The sequence below is a fragment of the Cloeon dipterum genome, chromosome X, assembly GCF_949628265.1.
Source record: "Cloeon dipterum chromosome X, ieCloDipt1.1, whole genome shotgun sequence".
Taxonomy (NCBI): Eukaryota; Metazoa; Arthropoda; class Insecta; order Ephemeroptera; family Baetidae; genus Cloeon; species Cloeon dipterum.
The window spans coordinates 24,467,336-24,492,032 of NC_088790.1; the positions used below are offsets into that span (position 1 = coordinate 24,467,336).

Here is a 24,697-nt window from a genome sequence, read left to right on the forward strand (position 1 = left end):
TTGTATTATATTATGTTCCTTTTTAACTGCTTTTAATTGGGAGTAATTATTGTACAATCTATATTTAATAATGAAAAATTATTTTTATGAAAAAAATAAAGCGTGCAAGTCCTAACAATAAGTACCTAATTGATCTAAACTAAGAATTTATTTACATCGGGTAGTTTTTGGAATCTTTTAACAAGTCAAGAATTTTCGTAAGAACCTCAAAAATGGATGGATCGTTACACAAATTTCTTTGTCATTTTTCAATTCACTTTTGTTATTCTAAAACAAAAATTTCCATTTCCAATCGTTTTGTGAGGTTGAGCCTAGAATTATTCTTAACACTTCATTTAATCAAACACAAAGCGTGTCAATTTTGAATTATTTTATTTGTATAAATAATCTATTCACAACCGTTTTGATGTATACTGTGAAAAATTATGTTAAAACAAGAATTCATCAAAACCCTATAACATTGTTGACAAATATCTTGTGAGCTGCTGCTGCGGTATAGATTTTAAAAATCATGTCACATATAAAAGAGTTGCGCGGCTTGAAAATTGGTCCGGTTATGTATATAATGTGTATGAGTGGAAGGAAGCAGCGTTAAACTATTAAAAGTGAGTGATATTATTTATCCGATTGATGCTACGACAACGGCGAAGCGCTCTCGGCCCTAATGCTGGGAATGCCGACATCATTGTAGGCTATTGTGAAGATGCTCTTCTTGTTGGTGAGGTAGGCTAGGCGCTTGCTCCTCTCCTCCCCCATCGCTATTCCCGAGTCCAGGTCGTCTTCCCACGGCGCCCTGGTCGAATTGATCAGGGGTACCAAAGTTACGTCTGTCTGTATTGAAGACTCTACCGCTTCTTTCAGTGCGCTGACGTCGGCCTGCTGTTGCTCCGTCTCGCCACTCTCCTCCTCCGTCCCGTCGGCCCCGTGCACCAATTCGGCCACGGTCGCGTCATCGACCTCGACTCGTTGCTGCAAGTTTTTTTGGTTCTTAACCGCTGTGTTGCTGCTATTGTTTTTTTCCACCCTGGTCAGGGAGGTCTTTGTGTGCTTGGATTTTATCTCGTCCCTCGCCGTTCTTGAGTTTTGTTCGCCTGAAATCACAAGATTCGACCGTCTATCTAAGTTATGCTAGGCTAACATTTAGTCTACACACTAGGGTGATTTTTCCTGAATGTTATTAATTTGTTTAAATATTATGCCGGCATTTATTTAATCTGATTGCATTAAAAAAAACAATGCCATAATCTCCTTACCATAATATTGTTTTCTACGATTTTTTTCCACTCTCCTAAAACATTTTTGCATAAATTAAAATGCGGAAGTAAGGAAATTTTGTATTGGTGTGAAATCAGATGAAAGTGGAATATTTTAAATAATAAAATGCAGAATAGTTTTGGGACTTTAAGGCTGTCCAATTTTTTTCTGTGCGTCTCGTATTTATTTAGGCATGACACAATTTTTAGAACTGAAAGCCGCACTCGAAAAATCACTTAAATAATTTTTTTGTTAATCCTCAACAAACACTGTCTACAAATATCTACCCAATTTTTAATTTTTCTAAAAAGCAGTTTAACGGAAAATGTATATAAATTTAATTACCAGATAAATATCTATAAAAATGCTAAATTCGATACCAGATGAAAATTTATTTTGGTAAAAAGGCTCAGGAAAAAGGTTATTTCATCACGTACCTCGTTTGTTTGCCTGCGGCGGACTGGGGCTCTTGCTGGGCCCGCGCCGCGCCGTAGTTTTCTTGCTGGACGGCGAGGGACTGTGCTGTCTGCTGCTCTCCTTGCTCCTCCTGGACGTGCCCGGACTGCTAGGCTGCAGGGAATTCCTGGACTTGACCTCCTCGGCCCGGTTGGCGCCCCTCCTAACTGGGGCGGCCGGAGGAGGACTCTCTTTATTGTTTCTCGTGCTGCTGCTTTCCTGCTCTACGGCTGCTTTGCCGGTCGTTTTCTCTTGCTTCCTCACGTCTGAGCCGGCTTCTTTTTTCCCGCCGGCTGCTGCTGGTGCTGCTGTTGTTCTGCCGGGCTTCTTTTCTTGGGCAGCTTTGCCGCCGGCCTTGGACTGCTGTCGCGCGTCCCGGAGCTCCGGAGGCTTTTTAAGGACGGTTTTGCGGATCCCTTCACGCTCATCCACCTTCCAAGGTGCTTTTTTGACTGAATCAGCTCTTGAGCCATTTCTGGAAACAGAGACGAATTGACTTCGCTAGAAAGACAGCAATTTCGATTGACCGCAGCCGGATATTTTTTTTCAGACAGGTTCCAGATTAAATGCGGCCGGAAGTGGCAAACGGGAATAGAACTTTGATGAAATTACTATGTATGAGGATTTAAATTTTTTATTAGGAAACATAGCACTTTTTAATCAAAAAATTATTATTCCTTTTTATAGTTCATTAATTAGCTCTTTAAAACTGCCATAATTTCTTGGAAATAAGTGATCACAAACTTTACAATATTGGAATCTCCTCGGCGAGACAAATGGAATTATGTACAATTTTAATTAACTTTCCTTAGAGTGCGTGATTTTATTAAAATTTTCGATCAATTTTTTAAAATGGCTCTCTTGGAATTTGATTCCAGAATATGTAAAAATTTTTCATCCAAAACTACCTAATACTTCCACAAAGCAATAAAAAACGGTTTTAAAACCAATGAAAATTGTTTGCTTCGCGCAAGGATATATATTTCCTAGTTTATAAACCTTAGAAATAATTTACAGTCCTATGGAAATGTTCACAATAAAATCAAAATATAATATTTAAAATAAAGAATAATTATTATGCATTATTTAAAATGCTTTAACAATAACAATTTTTCTCTTTAAAAGCACCTGAATTAATTTTGTGTCTAGTAACACACCTTAAGTAAACTTCATCAAATTCAAAAATATCCCGAGCCAACACCGGAACAACCTAATCTGGAACCTATCTTTGACTTTACTCACCTAACGAAGTCATCATCCTCTCCATCGGTCACGCTCGGACTGGCAAACGTCACCTTGCTGCCCTTTTCCAGGCCCGAGTTGGACACGCTCTTCTTCTTACTCAGGTTGCTCTGGCGCTCCTGCTGCCTGGGCAGCGACTGGCTGCGTCGCCGGTTCTTGGCCGACTGCCGCCGCAGCAGCGTCGTCTTGGTGTCGGCGGTGTGGTATTCGCCCTCGACATCCTCCTCTTCGTCCACTTCCTCGTTGTCCTGCCTGCCGATCATCAGCAGTTCGTCCTCGTCGTCCGTCTCCAGCACCCGAATGCTCTGGTCCTCCATGAACCTCTTCATCAGCATCTCCTTGCCCATTTGTCTGGTTAAACTGTCTTCGTCGTCGTCTTGTTGAGAGAAGAGTCTTAAAACTTCGGCATTGCCCGCTTTGGTGTAGTGCTGCTCGCGTAATTCCTGAAAATGACAAACAAAATTAGGTCACTTTCGATTGGAAATAATTTTTATCTACGCAATATTTTATTTTCTAATTTTAAAATAATGAAAAATGTCTATGATTAATGTTTTTAGATTTTTCCTATTTATTTAGAAAACTTTCAGTAAAATGAAACTTAACTAATACAGAGTTTTAAATTTATTTTCTCGATATAATAAATTATTTTATGCTTAAAGATCCGCTGAAAAAACATTTTCGTATGTTCCAATCGATACCTGAGGGTTGAAATAGGTGGGTAAATAATTATTTCGATCAAAAAATGATTTGTGACGTGCGAGCAAATGCGCAAAGCGAAACGCACGTTGCTTTGGCGCGCGCAACGTATGAACCTTTTGGTCGCTACTGCGCAGGCGTCCTCCCTCTGACGTCACAGCAGCTCTCTCATCTGCCAATGCTAAGCAAGTATCATGGCTGTGACGTCAGCGGGGTGACGCTTGCGCAGTAGCAACCAAAGGGTTCAAGCGTTTCTAGCGCCAAAATAACGTGCGTTTCGTTTTGCGCCTCTGCTCGCACGGCACAAAAATTAGAAAATTTTGTACTACACCTATTTCGACCCTCTGGAATCGAATGGAACATACAAAAATGTGGTTTCTTCGAATTGAAATTTTGTTTAATAAATTTTTTTCTCACCCTTTCATCGTCAGGGAGGGTGAGCACTTCGACCACACCGGTATTGGAAGAAGGAATAATTCTGCGGGCAATGTCGGAGCCTCTCTCCATCTCGTGACGCCTCACTGAGGAGTCCTCGTCGGCCTCTTCGAACAAAACCTCCGAGTTGTAATTGCCCTTTCTGTGAAACATTTGAGGCCTCTCGAGCTCGAGGACCATCGGAGTGTCCGTGTGGATCGCGGACCCCTCGTCGTATACCTTCATGTCCTGGTTCTGCAGCTCGCGAGTGAAAATTACGCTTGGCCTCTCGTGCTGCCGAGGCACTTTCTCGCTTCTCGTCGAATACGAGTCTTGGATTTGCGGCTTTGGGTCCAGAGTCAACACGTTGCGGCGGTTGAACTGCACGTAGCGGTCGCGGCCGTCCGCGCTCCACGCTTCCCGCCTGATAACTACGGAGGAAATAATTATGAATCTTAGCCTACAAATTCAACTAGCTATGAATTAGGCAAAATATTCCGTTTTCCTTTATATTTCATTAATTGATCAAACTCAAATCACTTGGAGTAAACGTATATATGGTTCAATAAAATATATTATTTGTAAGGTTGGCAGTATATTTATACTAATTTTTAATTCAAAAGTAAAATAAATATAGGCAATTTTTAAAACATATATTTGATGAAATCATTTTTAAATTATTAAAATAACATTAATATACTTAAAACCATTAATGCCTTTAAAAATGTGTAAAATAATAAATTAATGTCCAAAAAGTGTACATTTGCAGAATATAATATTAAAAAATTTAATAAAATTTTTAGCAACTATTTTTTACACTCATTTCATATAACATATGTTTCTGAACCTATAAAACAAAATGAAGTCTTGTAATTTATCCAACTACAATTTAAATACGTCTCTGACCATTTAGAAAGAACTGATATACATAAAAATACGAGACAGTCTTAAAACTCCAATTTTTCTATCCCAAAGGGAAAAATTGACCAAACATGTCTAAAAAAAACTGGGAATTAGATGATTTTCTGATACATGAAAAACTCCTAGACTGGGAAACAAACTACATAATTCAACAATTTTAAAAAATTCGAAAATTTGTTCACATTGGAATGTCTTTACAGTAGAGCGTATTCAAGAAAGGTTTTTCTGTTCCTGTCCTGACCTGTTCCGGGAAAAAAATTTCCTGTCCTGTCCTGTTCCTGTTCCAAAATTGGATTTCCGGTCCTGTCCTGTTCCTGTTTTTTTCCTATTTTTTTTTTCTTTAATTTAATTCAAATTTACAAAATGGTCTTCTAATTCTTCCATATTAATATTTATACCTGTTTTTTGTTTGCTTTTAATTATTTGAGACTTCCATTTGACAGATTTTCTAAGTGTTTAAATTTTGATAGAGAATATAATTTCTAATTCATCTAATTCCCCTTTATGAACAAAACGGAAAAAATAATATGCACCCCGCACAGAATTTAGTATCCAACAAAAAGTATTTCAAATAGTGCTTAAAATGAAAAAGAATTGCAGAAAACCCCTAAAAAATGTTAATTTTTGATACAGTTGATTGTTTCCGTAAAACGCTTGTTTTTTCGAACACCACTGACTATAATTAAAGAGTTGTGCATTTTAATTCAAGCTTTAGAGCAAAATTGTAAACATCGTCATAATTGTTAGGTTTTTTTGGAAAATATTTATAGTTCATGAAAGAAAGTAAACATTGTAAGGCAGTATCAAAATGAAAAGTAATGCTGTCTATAAATGAGGTATATTTGATATAAAATAGACCAAGAATGGAATTGTTTTGAAACAAAATTCTTGTCTTGTCCTGTTCCTGAAAAATATTTTCCTGTCCTGCCGGAATTCCAGGAAAAAGCAGGAATTCTTGTTTCCTGTTTCAGTTTCCTGTCTTGGAATACGCTCTACTTTACAGCTTTTAAAAAATAAGTACAATATTTTTAATGAATTTATATTTTCTTACCGAATTTGTCACCGTCGTTGTTGTCCGTTCGCTCGAGAACAAGACGAACCTCCTCCGCTTGCCTTGGTGGTGGAGGAGGAGGCGGAGGAGTCTCTTTTCTGAATTAAAAAATGATTAAGATGAATGAGTAAATATTTTTTATTGCGAACCTTTGGATGTACAGCGGGCAACCGGCAAACAGGAAGCAGATAATGAGGGCCACCAGCGCCACCAGCAGCGCCAGGGTGAAAAACACCATGAACCAGAAAAGGGCACTCGTGTCTGCTCTGTATTCGGTCTGAAGAAAAAATGAAAAGTGGAAATTTCAAATTAATTTTAGAGTTGTTTTAAGCAGAAGTTTTTGAGTCAAATTATTTTTCCATTTTGTAAGAAAAATTTAAATTGATCACAGAGAAAATACAAGGTGTTTAAAATAAGGAAAACAATTTCTGAAGTTTAAACTAATAGAATTGTAATTTATGGCCCAAAAATAACTGTTTTGATGAGCTTGTGAAAAATTTGGACGGTTAAGATATGATTAATTTAATTGTTTTAAAATCTACAAATTCTGATCCTTCAACTGCATAAAAATACTTTTTAATGTTAGGTTTAACAGTCATTTTTTAGATTTTTTACTCTATATCCACTTCAGTTTGATTCTAATATTGTTAATATTCTTTTAAATTGAATCATTATTTTTCTCTTTACTTTTTGGCCATTAAACAAATGATCAAACATAAATAAGTTTATTTTCATTTAACTTGCTAGGTTATATAAGACGAACATTCAATAAAATCATTAATGCTGGACCCTTTTGAAAATAAAAATACTCACTATAACTTCCTTCACGACAGTCTGGTTCGTCATCAGTCGCTGCTGAATCTCAGCGACGTCCACCATCGCAGGCTCTCCTGAGTATGATATATCAGCCACCACGACACTCCTAAAAATGCCCTCATTATTAACACTCTAACCAAATTTTAAAAAAATTCGATAATTGAACATTAATAAATAGAACTTTCCATATTTTTTTAGTCTCTTTCGTTGGCAAAATTCTCAAAAGCGTTTTTCCGACATTTTTTTCTTTCGAGCTAAAAGTCCAGTGGTTTTTCGCTAACTCTACTAGTTATATGCAAAAATTTAATTTAATCTCCACTCACTTATCAGTGTGGCTGGCGCCAGGGGCGAGGTCTGCCGCGGCCATCGTCTCCCCAGGCTTGAACGGACGGACCTCTTTGATGTGCACTTTGCCTCCGGTCAGCTGCGTGAGCAGCTTCTCGGTCGCCCTCAGGTCGGACAGCACTCTGGTCGGCGAGTTTGGCACGATGAAGACGACCGAGCCCTTGGGCGACGCGTCCACGATGCTCGGGTGGACGCGCACCTCCGCCGTGCCCCAGCGATGAGGGACGCCTGCGAAAAGAATCGGCACGCGTCACGCACGGCATTGATGACCGACCGGTTGCATATATACCTAAATCGTACGCTCGCACTAGCAGCGTGTACAGAGACGGTTCTTGCGGCTTGAGCAAATTTTCTCGGTCCTCTCGGCGAGGAATTACTTTCAACTCACCTGAAAGATAATTATTTGAGTGACAGTACAATTTCGTAATTATAAAATCAAATTATATTTTACAAAAGAATAATAATAAATAAAATAAAAATTTCATGATCAGAACACGATGGGCGTCACCATTAAGGTCAGATCAGGTCAGAAGTTAAATCCTGGTGGCCGATCTTATGAAATCCCATAATACAAAGCCCATCAGGCGTGATTTTCGTGGACTCGCCCTTTTATTAAATTTCCTTTGAAATTGAGTCTAAAACCAACCAAATTTTGTTGAAATTCCCCAAATAGCTATTTTAACTCAAAATATTACACAAAATATAAGCCCTATGTAGAAAAAAATTTAAAATGTAACCATCCAGTATTTCCGAGTGTCAATAGTTCAAATCAGATTTAAAGTGGAATGATACTGAGCAACAAATGAAAATTATTTAAATTGTAGGATGCCTTAAACAATTGACTGATAAACAATTTGTTCAAAAATTTGCAATAATAAAAAAATGACCTTCCTACAATAAAAATTCAAATTTTGCCAATTTTCTCCAAAAATTTACAGTGCTTGAACATATTTTCTTGGCATATTCCGATTCGAGATCTGTCCAACGGTGTCTGCCACTTATTGGGGAAACTCTTGGTTTTGAAATAAAATCGGATTTCAAGTAAGGAGACAGCCATTACCATTTGAAAAGCACGCTAACTTTCCAGCCAATTTTCTCAAAAAATTACAGCGCTCCTTAGGTCAATTTAGGCTTTAACTGAGTCCTAAGGGACGAGTTTATGCAATGGCAACAAGCGTTTTCCAGGCTTTTCCAGTATCATTCCTCTTTAAATCAAAGAAATTCAAGGAAAAACAAATAAAACAATATTTAAATATATTAATTTCTCTAACCTGTGATTGGATCAAGGAAGAATTTATTGGCGAAATTGCCACTGATGATCTCATAGCGCACGGCATTGTTGGGCGACTCCGCGTCCGCGTCCGTGGCCTGAAATTTCCGTTTATTGAGCTTATTTTCACTGAAGAGAGCTCAGTTCGTTGCGAGACACACCTTCAAAAATACTCTGGTCGAGAAATTGTTGTTGTTCGGGGACAGGTACAGATCGTAATTCGAATACTCGAAGCTAGGCGAGTGGTCGTTCACGTCTATCAAGGTAATTATTAGGGGGACGGTCGATGCTCGACCGCCTCCACCCTCGTCCCTCGCCTCCACATAGAATTTGAACTCTGCAAAAATAAATTAGGCATATTAATTTAATAATTTAATTGACTAGAGTTTGTAAAAATAACATTATTATGTTTTTTATTAAATCTTTACATTAATTAAATTTTTATTTTTATTAGAAATATATTTTATAAAGGAGAGATAAGCTGATTCCAAACGTTGAACATTTTATTTCTTTTCTAAGTGTCGTCAGTGAAATTTCCGCGAGTTTTTTTCTATTTGAAACGATAAATAAATACTCGACATCTATTTAAAAAATATGAATGAAGGCGTGGGAAAATTTACCTTTCCTGAGATTTCTAGATAAATTCCTGATGAAATTATCAATTTACCGGTTTTGCAGGAAGAAATTTGTTTTCAAAGGCTTAAAAATCCGTGCTTCGTGCTTATTTGTATACAACATAAAAAATCGATAATTTATTTTGCACGTCCCTAACAATATTAAAACTGGTTTGAATCAGATATCAATTTTTATTGTGATTAAATATAAAAAATTAGCTTGACTTTGATAGCTGATCTTTTTAAGGTTAGAAAGCAAAACATTCTAAATTAAAGAGCTTTCTATTGGTCCAACAGATAAAAATTTGGCTGTTTGACCTTGTTGAAGTCATTGTGATAAGGACTTATTTTCGCTCTCACTCAGCACTGACACTCGGAAGAGGAGCGTGTTAAAAATGAAATTCTTAGCGATTGCGTGCTTTTTCACGGTTCTGGCCGGGGTGGCGTTTTCCCTCACCCTCCCAGCACCAAAGAAGAAAATCGGTATTTATTTCTAGAATTCATTTTCGTATATATGCTCATTTGAATTGCGACTTTTTTCAGAAATATAAGTTAAAATCATTTATTTTGAGCCTCTTATTCGAATTATTAGAAAAATCTGTTTATTTTGCATCGCGGATCTATCGCAAATATTAATTTGCCTTCTATTACGAGAATTTTTCCAGATATATTTAAGGAAAAACGTAATTTTTTACGGATATATGTTTGTCAAGTACTGGTCATGCAAGTAGAATTAAAATAATCCAAAATTTTTAAACATAGAAGAGGGGTTGAAGAATTTTTCGTTTCCTCAGCAAATTTTTTAGAGTTTTTACTTTTAAATTAGTTGAAAAACCCACAGCCTAGCTTAAATACTTATTGCGATTTATGACTAGAATTCAAAAATGGACAAAGCTACGCAAACTGCGGCCGAGTTCCTGCCGCTTGTGAGAGGAGCGGCAAGGATGCCGTTCGTGGTTGCCATCCGTGGCACGCGAAAGTGACTCGCAGCGGCCGCAAATCAACCTGCGATGGCACTCTGATCTCCAAACGAGCAATCATTACAAGTAAAGTTTTTATATAATAATTTTAAAACCTCTTTAACAAGTGTTAATTTTAACAATAACAAATAACAGGGGCACAATGTCTTTTCAACGTGCTGGATTTGTTCAGCCCGTCGGACATCCAAGTGACCTTGGGTGCTTTCAACATTTCTGATCCGAACGAGAGCACGAGACAGACAGTCAGAGTAAAAAGCTAGATTTTTATTTCATTTTAGAAAGGGAAATGGTAAATATATTTTTAAAAATGATTGTTTCTAAATTCTCTATTGTGTTCATTAAATGTTTGAGAAATTGTCTTGCTAATCAAACGGTGAACACTGTCTCCCTAATGTAAAAATACGATTTATTTCAAATTTAGTAAAATATTCATCAAAATTTGCACACCGTTTGATAAATCGCGACGAGAGGAATTGAAATCAAGCAAAAAAGATCTGTATAATTCTAAGAAATCAATTATTTCTTAGCTCCACAATTCCTATTTAGCGTGTAAAAAATTAATTTACAATTTTCAGGCCAAGGCTTTGATCCCGCATCCCAATCGCGAAGATTTCTGCATAATCTGCTTTGAAAATGACATCGGAATAATAATTCTGGAGGAAAACGCTCTGACGCTGAACGAACACGTTTCTCCCATCTGCTTATGGGACGCAGAATTTAACCCTCGCACTTTCGCCAACACTGTCGGAGAGGTATTATATTCCTTAACTAAATAAATTTTACTCAAACATAAATAAAATTCCGCACTCACAAGGCGGCTGCTTGGGATCCGAAAGGCAAATTGGTGAGGAACGCTCTGGAAGTGGTTGCCTACGATGGACAGTGCTACCAAAAATACAATAATGCAGTCAAGCCGCTGACTAGCTTCTGCTTTCAACACGTCCGCAGTAAAGGATTCTATTAAATTGTAAAATTAAAATTAAAAATTAATTCCAGCAACTGACACGGCTTGCACCATTGAGACTGGGGCCGGATTCGTGGTCAAAAAGGACGGACGCAGTTATTTGAGAGGACTCCTCGATATATTCGAAAACGAACCGCTCATTGTCAAAGGAAAAGATCGGGGATTTTGCTCCAGCGTCGTGAAAAACTACATAGCTGAGGACCTGGCGGACTACATGGACTGGATCATCAATAATGTGCCAGATGTGTCTCGAAAATAATTTTTTGTTGAATTAAGGGGCTAAAATTTTATTTTCAAGTATATATTACATAAAAAAATAAATAAATGTCTCGTGTTGGAACTAGAGAATATACATTATTTTATGAATTTGCAAATTAATCTCATTTAAATAATGTTTTTCAATGTTAAAAATAATTTAGTAAACAACTGGTCTCTATACTACATGTATATTTCCATGAATTGATATTGAAACTAGAATCTGAACAAAATTATAAATAAAATAATTGGAATACAACTTAGTTGAATTGTCAGAAAAAAATGTATCCTTGCGAGTAAGATTATTAAAGGTTGAATTTGCAAAATCAAAAAATGGAAAAAAAACTCATAATGTATATTTATTTCAAATTATTAAAATAACTCTAATACAAATAAAAAACTAGATTGTCTCTTTATTCAAGCTTTTAAAGTGTAATGATACTGGGAAACAATTGAAAATTATTTAAATTGTTAAACAATTGACCGATAAAAAATTTGTTCAACAATTTGCAATAATAAAAAATGACCTTCCTACAATAAAAATTCAAATTTTGCCAATTTTCTCCCAAATTTACAGTGCTTGAACATATTTTCTTGGCATATTCCGATTCCTCTCGTTGAGATCTGTTCAACGGTGTATGCCATTTATTGGGAAACTCTTGATTTTGAAATTAAATCGGATTTCAAGTAAGGAGACAGCCATTGCCATTTGAAAAGCACGGTAACTTTCCAGCCAATTTTCTCAAAAAAATTACAGCGCTTCTTAGGTCAATTAAGGCTTTAACTGAATCCTTAGGGGCGAGGTTATGCATTGGCAACAAGCATTTTCCAGGCTTTTCCAGTATCATTCCTCTTTAATCTTTGTAAAGTTAACAAATGAGCGCAAATCTTGCAATAAAACCACGCTTTAAGACGTCTGAACTGACTCGACCCGTCTAATTTGTCCACAAGCATGATTTTCTATCTTAAAAAAATAATTAGCCTATTAATTGTGTATGGGAAATTTACTCTTTTGACGGGACAGTGATTACATTTTTCCCTGGCAACATTTTTCCATACAAAAAATGGAACTTTTAGTAAATAACGCACATTTACTAATTTTCATTAATATTTTAGTGAAAAAAAATACCTTCTATAAAAACATTAGCCCTTTTGTTATTTACAACTAAAGATAAAAATTCAAACTCAACCCACCTGGTGCGACTTCGCGGTCAAATCTGTGGTTGTTGGCGGCGATGGACACCTGTCCGGTGTAGGGGTCGAGACTGAGCGAGTCGTTCATCATTCCGAGGATGCGAGTGTACCTGACCTCGCCGTAGACGCCGGTGTCCACGTCCTCGGCGTGCACCTGCGCTACGGGCGTTCCCGCCGTCGCGTTTTCCTGCATGGTCGCCACGTACGTCTGCTGGCTGAACTGGGGCGCGTTGTCGTTCATGTCGCTGATCATGACGGTCACCGAGGCCGTCGCTGACAGGGCGCCGTTGCCCGGCTGGTTCACCTCTTTTGCTAAAATCTAAAAATATGTATTAAATAATACAGTTGGATTATTTTTATTCATGTAATTTATTTTCTTGCAAGTTAAATTTGTTAAAGGACGGCGATTGAAAATTATTTGAATTGTTGGATGCAGTAAACAATTTGTTCTACAATTTTCAATAGTTAAAAAAGGACTTTGATTTTTGATTAATTTTCTCCTAAATTTACAGCGCTTGACCAACTTTTCTAGGCAGATTTCGATTTCTCTCGTCGAGATCTATTCAACAGCGTATGAAAACTTTCAGGGGAACTCTTTTTGTTGCGAAATAAAATAAGATTTCAAGTAAGGAGACGGTCCTCTCCATTTGAAAAGTATGCTAACTTTGCAGCCACTTTTCCCAAAAATTTAAAACGCTAATTAAGTCAATTTTGGCTTCAAATGAATCCTAAGGGATTTGTTCATGCATTGACATCAAGGACTTTGCAGTCATTTATCCTCTTTAAATTGAATTTCTTGCACATCTTACCTTAAAACTAAGCATCTGGTATTTTTCATAGTCCAGCATGGCGTTGTTTTTCACCCTCACGATAAAATTGGCGCTGCCCTCGACCACTGAAGGGTTGATTTCAAACGTTCCGTTGTCCTCCAACAAACTCAGCGAGAAAACCCCACCGAGGCCCTAAACAGAGCGATAATTCCCTATAATTTTAGATTAGAAGAAAGCCTCTTACCAAGTCATCATCTCTGACCCTGGGAATCCAAGGCTCCGTGAAGGTCAGCGGGGTCCCTGGGGGGCTGTCTTCCGGAACAGAAGCGACGTAACTGGAACGGAACACGCATGCAACTATCAATATTGGACTCACAGAAAGATAAAATGAAGGCGCATTTGCATTCGGGGTCAGCGCGATAATTCAACCCTAAACAATTGGGAGCATCTCTCGCATGCTCACTGGTCACTTTCTCGTGTTTATTATAGACAGCGCGATGACCTGAAAATCCGGAAACCCCGAAAGTAAGCCGCATTTGCATATTTCTCACCGTTCGCTTTCAAACCGCGGCGGCGTGTTTGCCGAGCCGGGCAGAATGAGCGCCAACTCCGCCTCGGTGCTGATCAGGTGCTCAGGGTTGTCCGCCTGCCTGCCATCCAGCACCACTTCCTCCGCGATCACCCTGAGCACCACCGGCGTGTTGGGCTTCACGATCGCCCGCAGCTCGTCCAGAGAACGAATCAGGCGAAGCTCACCTTAATTTAAAATTTTCAGGATCAGGGGAGTTTCCTAAGCTATTTTTTAAATTTAATTTATAACACGGGAGAAAGATGTTTTTAGTTATTTATTTATTTATTAAATATTATTGATCTTTAGGTAAGGAATAATTACTTTTAAATCTAAAAAATTGAATTTCCTAAATAATAGAAATTTCTTCAGAATTTTTCATTAAAAAAATATAATAAAATTCATAAGTTTTTAACCCGATTTTATGAAATTCTTACCTGAAGTTTCTTCCATCCTGAAAAAGGGTGTGAACGGATTGCCCTGGGTGAGCAGGCCGTATCTAATTTCCCTCGGGTTGCCTTTATCTCCATCTTCAGCTAAGACCCTCAGAACAAGATCTCCCTGAATTTAATTTAAGTAAAAAAAAACAATTCATTCCCATCGTATTTCCATACCGGCCGAATTGTCGCCGGCAAAGTGGTGACCGAGGGCGCTTGGATGAACACCGGCGGCGTGTCTTGGACGTCCGAAACCACCACAGCCAGGTCGAAGCCTAAAATGTTCCTCGTGTCCTCCAAAGAGTTTGTAAAAGGATCCTATTAAAAATAAACACGCATGCAGGCAATTTTATTATATTTTCGTATTGCTTTAAACTCTATTTTACAATGAAATTGTAAAAGTTGGCAGTTGCGTAAACTCGTAGTGTTTGAAGCCGCCAAAAGATGGCACCACCTTATACTTTCTTAATAAATTTTATTTTAAGGCACTTCCGCTGTGATTTCAGACTCAATCCAGCCACTGTGCATTCTTCCCTTAATTTATTTTCTTTTGACGTGCTTGAAAACCAAAATCAGTCCAGCCATTCGCCGTAGAATCGTTGGAAAAGATTTTTTTTATTTCTAAAAATATAATGTTTCACGATTCTACGGCGATTGACTGAACCAGTTTTGGTTTTCAACACGTCAAAAGAAAACGAATTAAAGGAAGAATGCACGGTAGCAGGACTGAGTCTGAAATCGCAGCGAAAATGCCTTAAATTAAATTTATTAAGAAATTATACGGTGTTGCCATCTGTTGGCGGCTTCAAACACTGACTAAGAGTTTATACAACAGGTGAATTATATTATTTGTTTTTTATTTACCGTCGCCGCCATGTGCAGCGGATATAAATTCTGACGCTCATAGTCCAGTTCTTCGAGCAAAATGACGCTGCCGTTGGACACGCTGTTTCCGGCCAGTCTTTGCTTAACTCGGAATATCGGTGCACCCTAAACGAGATCGGATTAATGCAATTTTCTTCCAAAGTGCAGTTTGAAAATTCCTACCGACAACTCCAGGTATGCGTGTCTGGCGTGCAAGTTACTCTTTCGTACCAGAAAGTACTCGAGCTCGGAACCGACCCTGGTGTTCTGCAACACATTTCATAAATTTTATTCTATTTGCATCGGCTGGTTTTATGGGATTGCGGTCTTTGCACTTATAAAAAAAACACTGAATTAATTCGGGGTATCAGAATTTATTGCGGTGCTGTGACACATTTTTCAGGAGGAACACAGACTTGCGGCATTATATAAATGTCACCGAAAAAAGCGCGCCGAACGAGCACCACTGGCGTGACCAAACAGAATGATTTGCCACTTTATGGGAGGCAGTTAAACACATACACAAAGAAGTGCAGCAACACGCCACTGGCAATGCACCAAGACGGCCGGAAAACAACAGCTGCATTTTCAAACTATGGGCACTTGCTTACTGTGGGAATATTGACACTTCTGCTGCATTTGTTGCAACCGTGCGAAGATAAATTCAAAAAGTACTAAAAGTACCTGCTGATAAAGCAACTCATTTTGTCGTATTTTATAATAATTTCAAACAGATTTTTCGATATTGAAGGACAGGAATATATATTTTTATATTATTTTATCCGTTTTTATGATATTTTTATTTTTTACTACAAGCTGAATCTTAAAATTAATTTAGAGCAGGATAATGATGTCCCTCTCTGTGTAAAATATTAAATGAATTTATTATTTTGATGAAATGGCATATGCCTAATTTTTTGTTCTTAAGAGGTCTAGAGTAAATAAAAAATAACTACCATTTTAATATTACATCTCGAAAAGGGGCAAGCATTTGAATAAAATAAAATTAAGTGAGAAAAATTTGTTTCCGTTTCCTTCTAGTGTATGGTTTTTAGACATTTTTTTCATTCTGTAACCGTTGTAAACAACCATATTTTCAAAAATATGCAACCGTATGAATTTTAATATTGAAATTGCTAAACGAAAAAATCAGTATTATTGTAATTCCCATCCTTACCATAAAAAAACATTAACCAAACGTAAAAAAAAGTATTTTTAGAACCTTTTTTTAATTCTTAATGAAGGAAGACGATAAATAGATTAATAATTTAACCAAGCTCAATTTAACTCTCCGCCTCAATCCCATTATTTCCTTTTCCGAATCGAGTTCGCAAAGGCGGAACTCATTAAATCCTCGTGAAAATTTGATGCTCTCGCATTGAGTTGCCTGATCAATACGGCCGCGAAATGTCCATCGGCCGGCGATGCGGCGATGCTAAGCAAACGCCGTAAATATTTCATTATTTTCAGAGCCGCGTCTGAAGTAAGAGCGTTTGGCAAATCGTGTGCGGTTAAAAAAGTGTGGCCTAGTTTACACAGGAAATAAAATCAATCGGATCGCCGGCGAAAACACATAAAAAGACGAAGAAACTTTAGCACGACAGTATGGTAAATTTCCAGAAATACAAAATAAATAAATTAAAACCAAAAAAAGCTCAGACTTTTTAAATTAGCAATTTATTTTAACAAATTCCATTTGAAATTAAAACTTCTGATCAAAAAGTGGGCCAAAAATGAAGCAATACACTTCTTCTCCACATAGTTTCATAATAAGGGAACGTCAGCGGATTAGGGGGAGCATTTTACACTGACAGGTGCATGTGCACGCGCGCCTCCGAGGGTCGGAAAGTTTAGCGCACACACAGCCACTTTCACGCACGCACATTCACACACACACACTCATCCACGTGTTTTTACCTACGACTTGTTTACACTCCCGAGAAAGAGGAAACGAAATCCGCTATAACTTTCTGACTGCAGTGGAAAATCGCATATTGAGGCATTGAGGGGTGAGGAAGATGAAAAGTAATTTTGCAGGGCTAAAGTGCTAAAATATTTTTGTTGGTCGATTTATATTGGTGATTATTTACAAACAATAGAAAGCGTTTTTGCTTATTCCGGTACTAAATAATTACATACTTAAAAATATAAATAATGCAACAAAATTCAGAAGATGCAGATTTTTTTGTATCGTATTTTCATGGTGTTTTTTTTAAGATAGTACAATTTTTTTATCAATATTTACTTTCATTTTCCCAACCATACCTGAATAATTTAAAAGTTATATCATATAGAAGAAAATTATTAATAATATTAATTACATATTTAGTCTGGAATAAAAAAATTAAAATACTTACTAGTGCAGAATGTTTTTTTTTGTAATTATTATTTTTATACTGGTGTTGTAATGATTTGTATATTACTTATCTCTTAAAATAGATATAATTTACCGAAACTAGTCGAGTTTAATTTAACTCTGAATGTCTGAAATCAACAAGGATGAAATCTTGTTATTCATTTACCTTTCAAGAGTGCTAAAAAAGTAAATACGAAATAACTTGTTGAAAAAATTGTGAATTCACCAGTTGCATAAACCCTAAGTGTTTGAAGCCGCCAACAGATGGCGCCACCGTAGACTTTCGATTTTAAGGCACTTCCGCTGCGATTTCAGACTCAATCTAGCTACTGTTTATTCTTCAATTAATTTGCTATTTTTTGACGTGCTGAAAACCAAAATCGGTTCAGCCAATCGCCGTAGAATCGTGAAAAATTATTTTTTTTAAATAAATAAATCTTTTCCAACGTTTCTACGGCGAATGGCTGAACCGATTTTGGTTTTCAGCACGTCAAAAATTAGCAAATTAATTAAAAAAAGTAAAATAGCTATATTGAGTCTGAAATCGCAGCGGAAATGCCTTAAAACCGCTTAAAACAAAAATTTTAAGTTGCGTCATCTGTTGGCAGCTTTAATAACTAAGTGTTTATGCAACTGGTCAATTAAGTGAAATTTTGATTTTAAAAAAAGTATATGAAAACGTCACTAGCACAGATTTGGGCAATAATTTGAATATTTACTAGGTGCAAAGTAAGAAAAATAAATAATTAAAAAGTTACCACACGATTAAAAACGCTAAATTGGTATTCTTAGTTTTGTTGATGAATGCAAAATATTATTCCAAATTTATAATTTTCAGCAAAATAATGGCAGTTTCTGGATTTTACAACCGTGTAGAAGTGGAATTCCTATTTAAACTTATTTAAAACTGCAGCAAAAATATCAAGGTATTTCTAAAAAACAAATAAATCTTTTTTCAACTATCCGCCAATTTTCCAAACCCTGTATTAATCAGTTTAAATTAGAAAACAAACTGATTATTTCATTATATTAGATTTTAATAGAAATTATCGGAAACTCACCTCTGGAACCATGATGAGCGTGGAATAGCGCGGGAAGGCAGTGTCGAGGGCGGCGACCGACGAGCCCGGGGTGGCCGTCAGGGTGGCCTCCACGTTGGTCTGGTCGCCCTGAGCATCCCTGACGGACATGGTGAACTGGTACAGCCGGCTTTTCTCCAGGGGTTTGGCCAGCAGGACGTTGGCCTCGCACACGGACGAGTTTCGCGGACACGGAAGATTCTCGACGCGCAGGAGGCTGCGGCCCGTCCGACCTGCTCACGAATTGCGATTTCGTATCAAAGTGGGTTTACGGCAGGCCTTAACGATCGTATCTGAATCGTTCCCATTCTCGAGCCAGCACACAACACAACTTGTTGTGGCTTTCTTTGAATCGCGTTTTTTTTCTTTACTTTTCGTGCCGTAGAACGAAAGTGGGTGTGAAAAAACCAGGCTCGAAAAATAGCGGTGTAATAACAATAAAAAGCAAGTGCTGTCGATTTTGCCGAATGTAATCACGGGAAATTTCCCGCTCCTTTAACTGACCTGTTTGATTGGAAATTGGATTGCCCTTCTGTGTTTACTTTTACTTGAATGGAAAAAATGCACTAATCGGATTCTAATTTATCTCGGAAATAGTTAAAAAGGCTTGAGGAAATTAGAGAAGTAAAAAAAATGTAAAAACACACAAAAGGGGGAAATGAAATTGTTAAAATCATTTTCAATTTTTTAAAACATACCTATATGTCAATTATAATAATTATTGAAATTCCTGATTTAAACATATAAATTACGAAAATTTCTATTAAAATCTCGAGAAGATTAACAATAGATGTCAGTCATTGGAAAACTATTTTATAATGATTTAAACAGGTAAAAACAAAAAATGATCAAAACTTTATATTAGGAATCTTTATATGTACTTCGTCAAATTAAATTTCACTTATTATATATAAAACAATAATAAATTTAAATTAATTTGTCTGTTACATTTATATTAACTTTTTGTAAAAGTTTTTAATTTTCTACAAATAATAAAATTTAATAAATTTAAACAAGAACTTAGAGTAAACGAGAAAATGTATTGATTAATCCTATCAAGGAAGTCAAATTTAAAATATGAAAAATGCTATATAACAATTGAATTAATTTTTCCTATTTATAAAGGAACCTGCAGAGTTAAAAAACAAACTAAAAACTGATATTTAAAACACCAAAAATCCTTGAAACAGCATTAAATTCTGTTAGTTTTTAAGATTTTTCTGTCTTTTCAGCCTTCACATGCAATTTAGATGGGTTTTGATATTTTTTTAAATGGATTTGGGCCTTTAACACAGTGTTAGGTAAGAATTAAAATTAATTTGAATTGTTGACTACAATTAGCAGTTGATCAAATTGTTATTGTGAATTTTTTGAACAATGAACAACAGTTTCCAGAAGTTGCCAAAGTTAAAGAGGAAAAATACTGGAAAAGCCTGGAAAATGCTTGTTGCCAATGCATAAAATCATCCCTTAGGATTCTGTTAAAGCCTAAATTGACCTAAGAAGCGCTGTAATTTTTTGAGAAAATTGGCTGGAAAGTTACCGTGCTTTTCAAATGGTAATGGCTGTCTCTTTACTTGAAATCCGATTTAATTTCAAAACCAAGAATTTCCCCAATATGTGGCATAAACCGTTGGACAGATCTCGATGAGAGGAATCGGAACATGCCAAGAAAATATGTTCAAGCACTGTAAATTTTGGAGAAAAGTGGCAAAATTTGAATTTTTACTGTAGGAAGGCCCTTTTTTATTATTGTAAATTGTTTATCGGTCAATTGTTTCAGGCATCCAACAATTTAAATAATTTTCAATTGTTGCCCAGTATCATTCCACTTTAATTTAGTATTGATGCAGGCTAAGAATTAAAATTAATTTGAATTGTTGACTACAATTAGCAGTTGATCAAATTGCTATTGTGAATTTTTTGAACAAGCTGCCAAAGTTAAAAAAATATTAGCATTATTTAATTGGTTTTTTGCTTGATTCCAAACGTCGTAGTGTCGCAATCTATCCAAATCAGTGCGAATTTGAGGAAAATTTTCCTAAATCGTGAATTTTAAAATAGGGAGACAATGCTCTCCACTTAAGCAAACATTAAAGTAATTTTTTATAAATTTAAACAGCAACTAACTTTTGTAGATTTAATTTAAGGAAAAGAAAAAAAATCAGAATTTTGCAGCGATATCCCCACTGTATAAAATCGATTTAAAATTCCGTTTACCTTGCACGTCAAAGCTCAAAGGGTAGTCGTAGTCTGAGTCGGTGGCCCTGACCCTGTAGATGACGGTGCCGACCCTGGTGTCCCAGGGCACTCGCAGCACGCGCATTTTGGTCGACTCATCGAAGAGGGGGTAGTTTGCCGCGACCTGTTGCGCGGCGAGCAGCGCCACCGCGCACACCACCCTGAGCATCCTACTCAGGGGGCCGGTCTCAGGTCGAGCAGGGTAAATCGCCGTCGCCGGGCGTCATGTCGTCGCGCGTGGCCACCGAGTACTGCCGCCGCCGCCGCCGCCGCCAAAGCTGCCGCGGCTCCCTCGGCTGCAGGGGGAGGGGGTGCTTGACCACGCGCACTGCCCTCCGCCGGACACCCCCATCGATCCCACGAGGGCTTTATGGCCTTTCGACTTCAACTCTCTTTTCTCTCTGGTAATATTTGTCGCGTGACGTACCAGTTATGCACACACTCTCTCACGTTCGTTGTTATGCAGAAATCGAGAGAGGCGCCTGTGGTTTTTCGTGCAAGACTTCTTTTTATTTCGGGACGGAAATTTACATTTGAAACTTCTTGTTATCCGAAAGTTTTGAAGTATGTAAATACCCGGCCGGTATTTTACGAAATAAATAGACTTGAAATGAGCACAACTCGTGGCGGTGTGCCCAATTGGCAAAATAAAATGTAAATTGGGAACTTTCAACGGTATATATTCTTATTTTTTACTATTCTTTGGATTTTAGCATCAAAAGTAAATATTAAAAATATTTTTCCACGGAATAAAATTGTTCCTGTCCAAATTTAAACAATTTTGTTACTACAGGAGCGATATTTCTCATTTGAAAAAAATATTTTGGTTCCTCAGAGTCACCGGATTAAAACATAAATAGTCAAAACTTTGCTAAGCAACCATCTGAATTTTGAATAAAATTTAAAAAAGTTTGTAAACAATTTAATTATACACAACAATTAAAAATTAAAGCTACAAAAAAAAATAGGATTTTACCCTTAGCAAACGAAACAAAATTAAAATGCGCAGCACTTCTGTGAGTAATACGTCAAAGTCTCTGCTCTCCGTGTCTCTGTTGAAATAAAATTATAAACAATCGAAATTTCATTCAGGTGTGCGAGTTCGATCACGAGAATAGCCGCGTAATGTGCATGCATCATGCTTTTGCTCTCATGCGGGGTGTGACGCTTCGTGAGGCAACCTATTTTCTATTTTCCCTTGCTTGCTTGCTTGGCATGCGTGTCTGGTCAGACTGACCAGCGTTATTATTTGTCTGTTATTTGCATTTGGGTCAGCCAAGCAGACACTTCATTTCAAAGAACACGTCTAATCATCAGAATTAAAAAGAACAGATTTTACACGCAACATTTTAAACTAGAATCTAGAGGAAATATTTGAATTACTGAAAAATTAAATAAAATTATTTATGTAACACCCTGATGTGTCAAAAATCTGGTCCCTGATGACTTCAAAAGGGTAAAATTGCACATATTCTAAAAGATCTTGACTTGGCCGTTCTAACGGTGTGCAGATCTTGCAGATCGAGCCAATACAGAGCCCGTCAGGCGTCATTAAAGTGGCTACACATCGACCGCTTGAGGGCTACCCTGACGCCAGGGTTTGATTTTTACCAGTTCTGATGGTATGGTCAGCATGTTCAGAATTTAAAAATCATCAGATCGTGTAATTTTAATTTTCTCAGTATTCCCCTGACTCAACCTTTAACTCTTTTGGATCTCTAAAAATAAAAGATTCCCTATTCTGAAAATTTCTAGGCATGCTACACACAATCTATAAATCCTGTTTCTCGATTCTCGACCTTAACAGCCATAGAATTAATGGGATTGCCTCGCAAGATTCAATTTCCTTCCTCTTTCGGTCGATCAAAAACCACGAGCCGCTTCCAATTTATTTTCGATTTGCACCAAAATGTGCATCGCCATAAAAATGCGAGAAGTTTGCCTTTAAAGTGTTTCGCATTTCGACGCCGTGGCTGCACGCAACACGCACATAAACCGGTCATTGCGACTTTTGGGAATTAGTGCGCCTCTACGATCAATCTCTTTTGAAAAGCAGTGCGAAACTTTTCCCATAAATGCAACCGCGCGCGAGAGAGGCGGCAAATTTAATGAGAAATATTCTTCCTTCTCTTGAGCAGGGCGCACACCCCATTGATTTTTCCGCTCTCGCGAAATGAATTGGGGAATCAATCGCGTCGAGCACGAAGAGCCTTCCTTCAACTTGTCAGCCGAGCTGCAATTCGAACTTACCGGCTTGTCAATCGACTAGGTTATTGTTCTAAGAAATCTTCGGGAAGTTTAATGGATTCCTCGAATCAACTGGTAATCGACCTGCCTTGTTGACTGAAAATGTAAATAAGATTTTAAGTCAAAAGTTGGGTGTTTTCACGAGATTTGATATAGTCTGAGCATCATTTTGATTATTGGTATAAGTTGTTTGGGTCCTATAGAGGTTTCGGAATGTCCCGATAAATCAGGGTGAAAACTCGGATTTTATTCAATTTCGAATATCTCAAAAACGGCATCTTTAAAGACCGTCTTTGACGAAGTTTCTGAGAACACCAATCGAATTAGATAAAGTGGATATTTTTTCCGAACAAAAAGTCCAGCGCGACGTGCGTATTGTGCGTAACACAAGTAGAACTTTTTTCCCGCCAAAACAATATGAACTTATATGCGAGAAGTGCGCATGCTTTAGGGCTGATGTGGCCGAGGAGAGGCGTCACGTCAGCTGCTATCAGCCGGCGGTTGGCGTGTGCCAGCTCTGACGCATGCGCATTTCTCGCATATAGGTTCATATTTTTGGCGGGAAAAAAGGTTCTACTTGAGCTTTGAGCTACGCACATTGCGCTGGACTTTTTGGTTGGCAAAATTATTCACTTTACCTAATTCGACCCTCAAAAATCGATTAATGTGCTCAGAAACTTCGTCAAAGACGGTCTTTAATTTTTTGTGTCTGACATAAAATGTTGTAAGTGAATAGTGATACGATGAAAATTGAATGATCGGTGGTTTTTTTACCCTCAGAAACTGCCGGAGGGGTTAAAATAATTTCTAGGCTGCATATTTCATTATTATATCAACAATCTAGCTGGAACAGTGTCCTTGGTGATAAAACTTGTATCACATATAGAGCTTAATTAATCCTTTTTTTAATTATTTGCTCAAGGTGATGGCTCGTACTCACAAAATTCGTGGTCAGCCATCAGTCAAGCAATTCTCCTCGAAAAAATAATAAAAAATATTTGCGTGCGCGCGATTTCCAGCGGAAAATAGCCGCACGGAAGCAGAAATAAGGCGTTCTCGCGTTTTGAGGTCAAGAGATTTGTGTGTGTGTGTGTGCGTCCTTTGTAAATATTCATGAGAGCCGTTGGCCAGCTAGGCAGGTCACGACACCCCTGGCCTGGCCTGCCGTGGCCTGCCCACCCCCAGACCGCAGAATTGACCGACCGACCGCCTCCTTATAGCAGCGTATCGCTAGCCCAGATCTGGCACGAATTCGTAAGTCCCCCTTCTTAATACGTACGCTCTGCAACAAAGCCTTTTAATTTTTCCATCGCATTATTCACGATCTTATCTGGAAAATCCAAGGATTTCGCGGCTATGCTCGGCCACTTAAGTGAGCCTCATTCAGCGTTTGGTAAGGAAATTTTTAGATTCTTTTGTGCTTTATCACATCGTAAAACTTTATTGGCTATAGTTAGGATGAAAGAGGTAGAAAAAATTAAATTGAAGGAGGCCTTTTACAGGGATAAATAAACTTTGTTAATAAATAAGGACCGATTTTTCCGAAAATTTCCAAGGTTTTCAATTTCCATTTGTTTTAATATATCATCTATCCTATCCAGCAGTGTGAAGCTTTCAAAATTAAATTAAAATTATAGGGTTGTGAATTTTAGCCGTCGCTTAA

The 24,697-nt window shown here is 37.4% G+C and overlaps 2 protein-coding genes across 5 annotated transcripts; one reads left to right on the forward strand and one right to left on the reverse strand.

Annotated features, from left to right (window-relative positions):
* Nucleotides 1–355: 355 nt before the first annotated feature.
* On the reverse strand, nt 356–21,022 carry Cad86C (Cadherin 86C). 4 transcript variants are annotated; one of them, XM_065494151.1, is made up of 22 exons: nt 20,767–21,022; nt 18,529–18,779; nt 15,295–15,378; nt 15,112–15,237; nt 14,425–14,565; nt 14,248–14,371; nt 13,794–13,998; nt 13,487–13,577; nt 13,282–13,434; nt 12,473–12,791; nt 8,627–8,802; nt 8,467–8,584; nt 7,485–7,583; nt 7,174–7,423; nt 6,848–6,956; nt 6,184–6,311; nt 6,035–6,132; nt 4,066–4,493; nt 2,953–3,395; nt 1,692–2,185; nt 850–1,091; nt 356–793 (listed from the first exon to the last, which is right to left on the reverse strand). In XM_065494151.1, exons 1-22 carry the CDS (start codon nt 20,954–20,956, stop codon nt 683–685), a joined length of 4,380 nt encoding a protein of 1,459 aa, XP_065350223.1. In that variant the 5' UTR covers nt 20,957–21,022; the 3' UTR covers nt 356–682. The 4 variants fall into 4 exon arrangements, with proteins under 4 accessions (XP_065350223.1, XP_065350222.1, XP_065350221.1 ...); XM_065494150.1 differs by having other exon boundaries at nt 356–1,091; nt 8,467–8,563; XM_065494149.1 differs by having other exon boundaries at nt 356–1,091.
* Nucleotides 9,440–11,657, forward strand: LOC135946101 (mannan-binding lectin serine protease 1-like). The gene is made up of 6 exons (XM_065494153.1): nt 9,440–9,562; nt 9,955–10,125; nt 10,195–10,307; nt 10,635–10,811; nt 10,874–11,006; nt 11,056–11,657. Exons 1-6 carry the CDS (start codon nt 9,475–9,477, stop codon nt 11,280–11,282), a joined length of 909 nt encoding a protein of 302 aa, XP_065350225.1. The 5' UTR covers nt 9,440–9,474; the 3' UTR covers nt 11,283–11,657.
* Nucleotides 21,023–24,697: the final 3,675 nt, after the last annotated feature.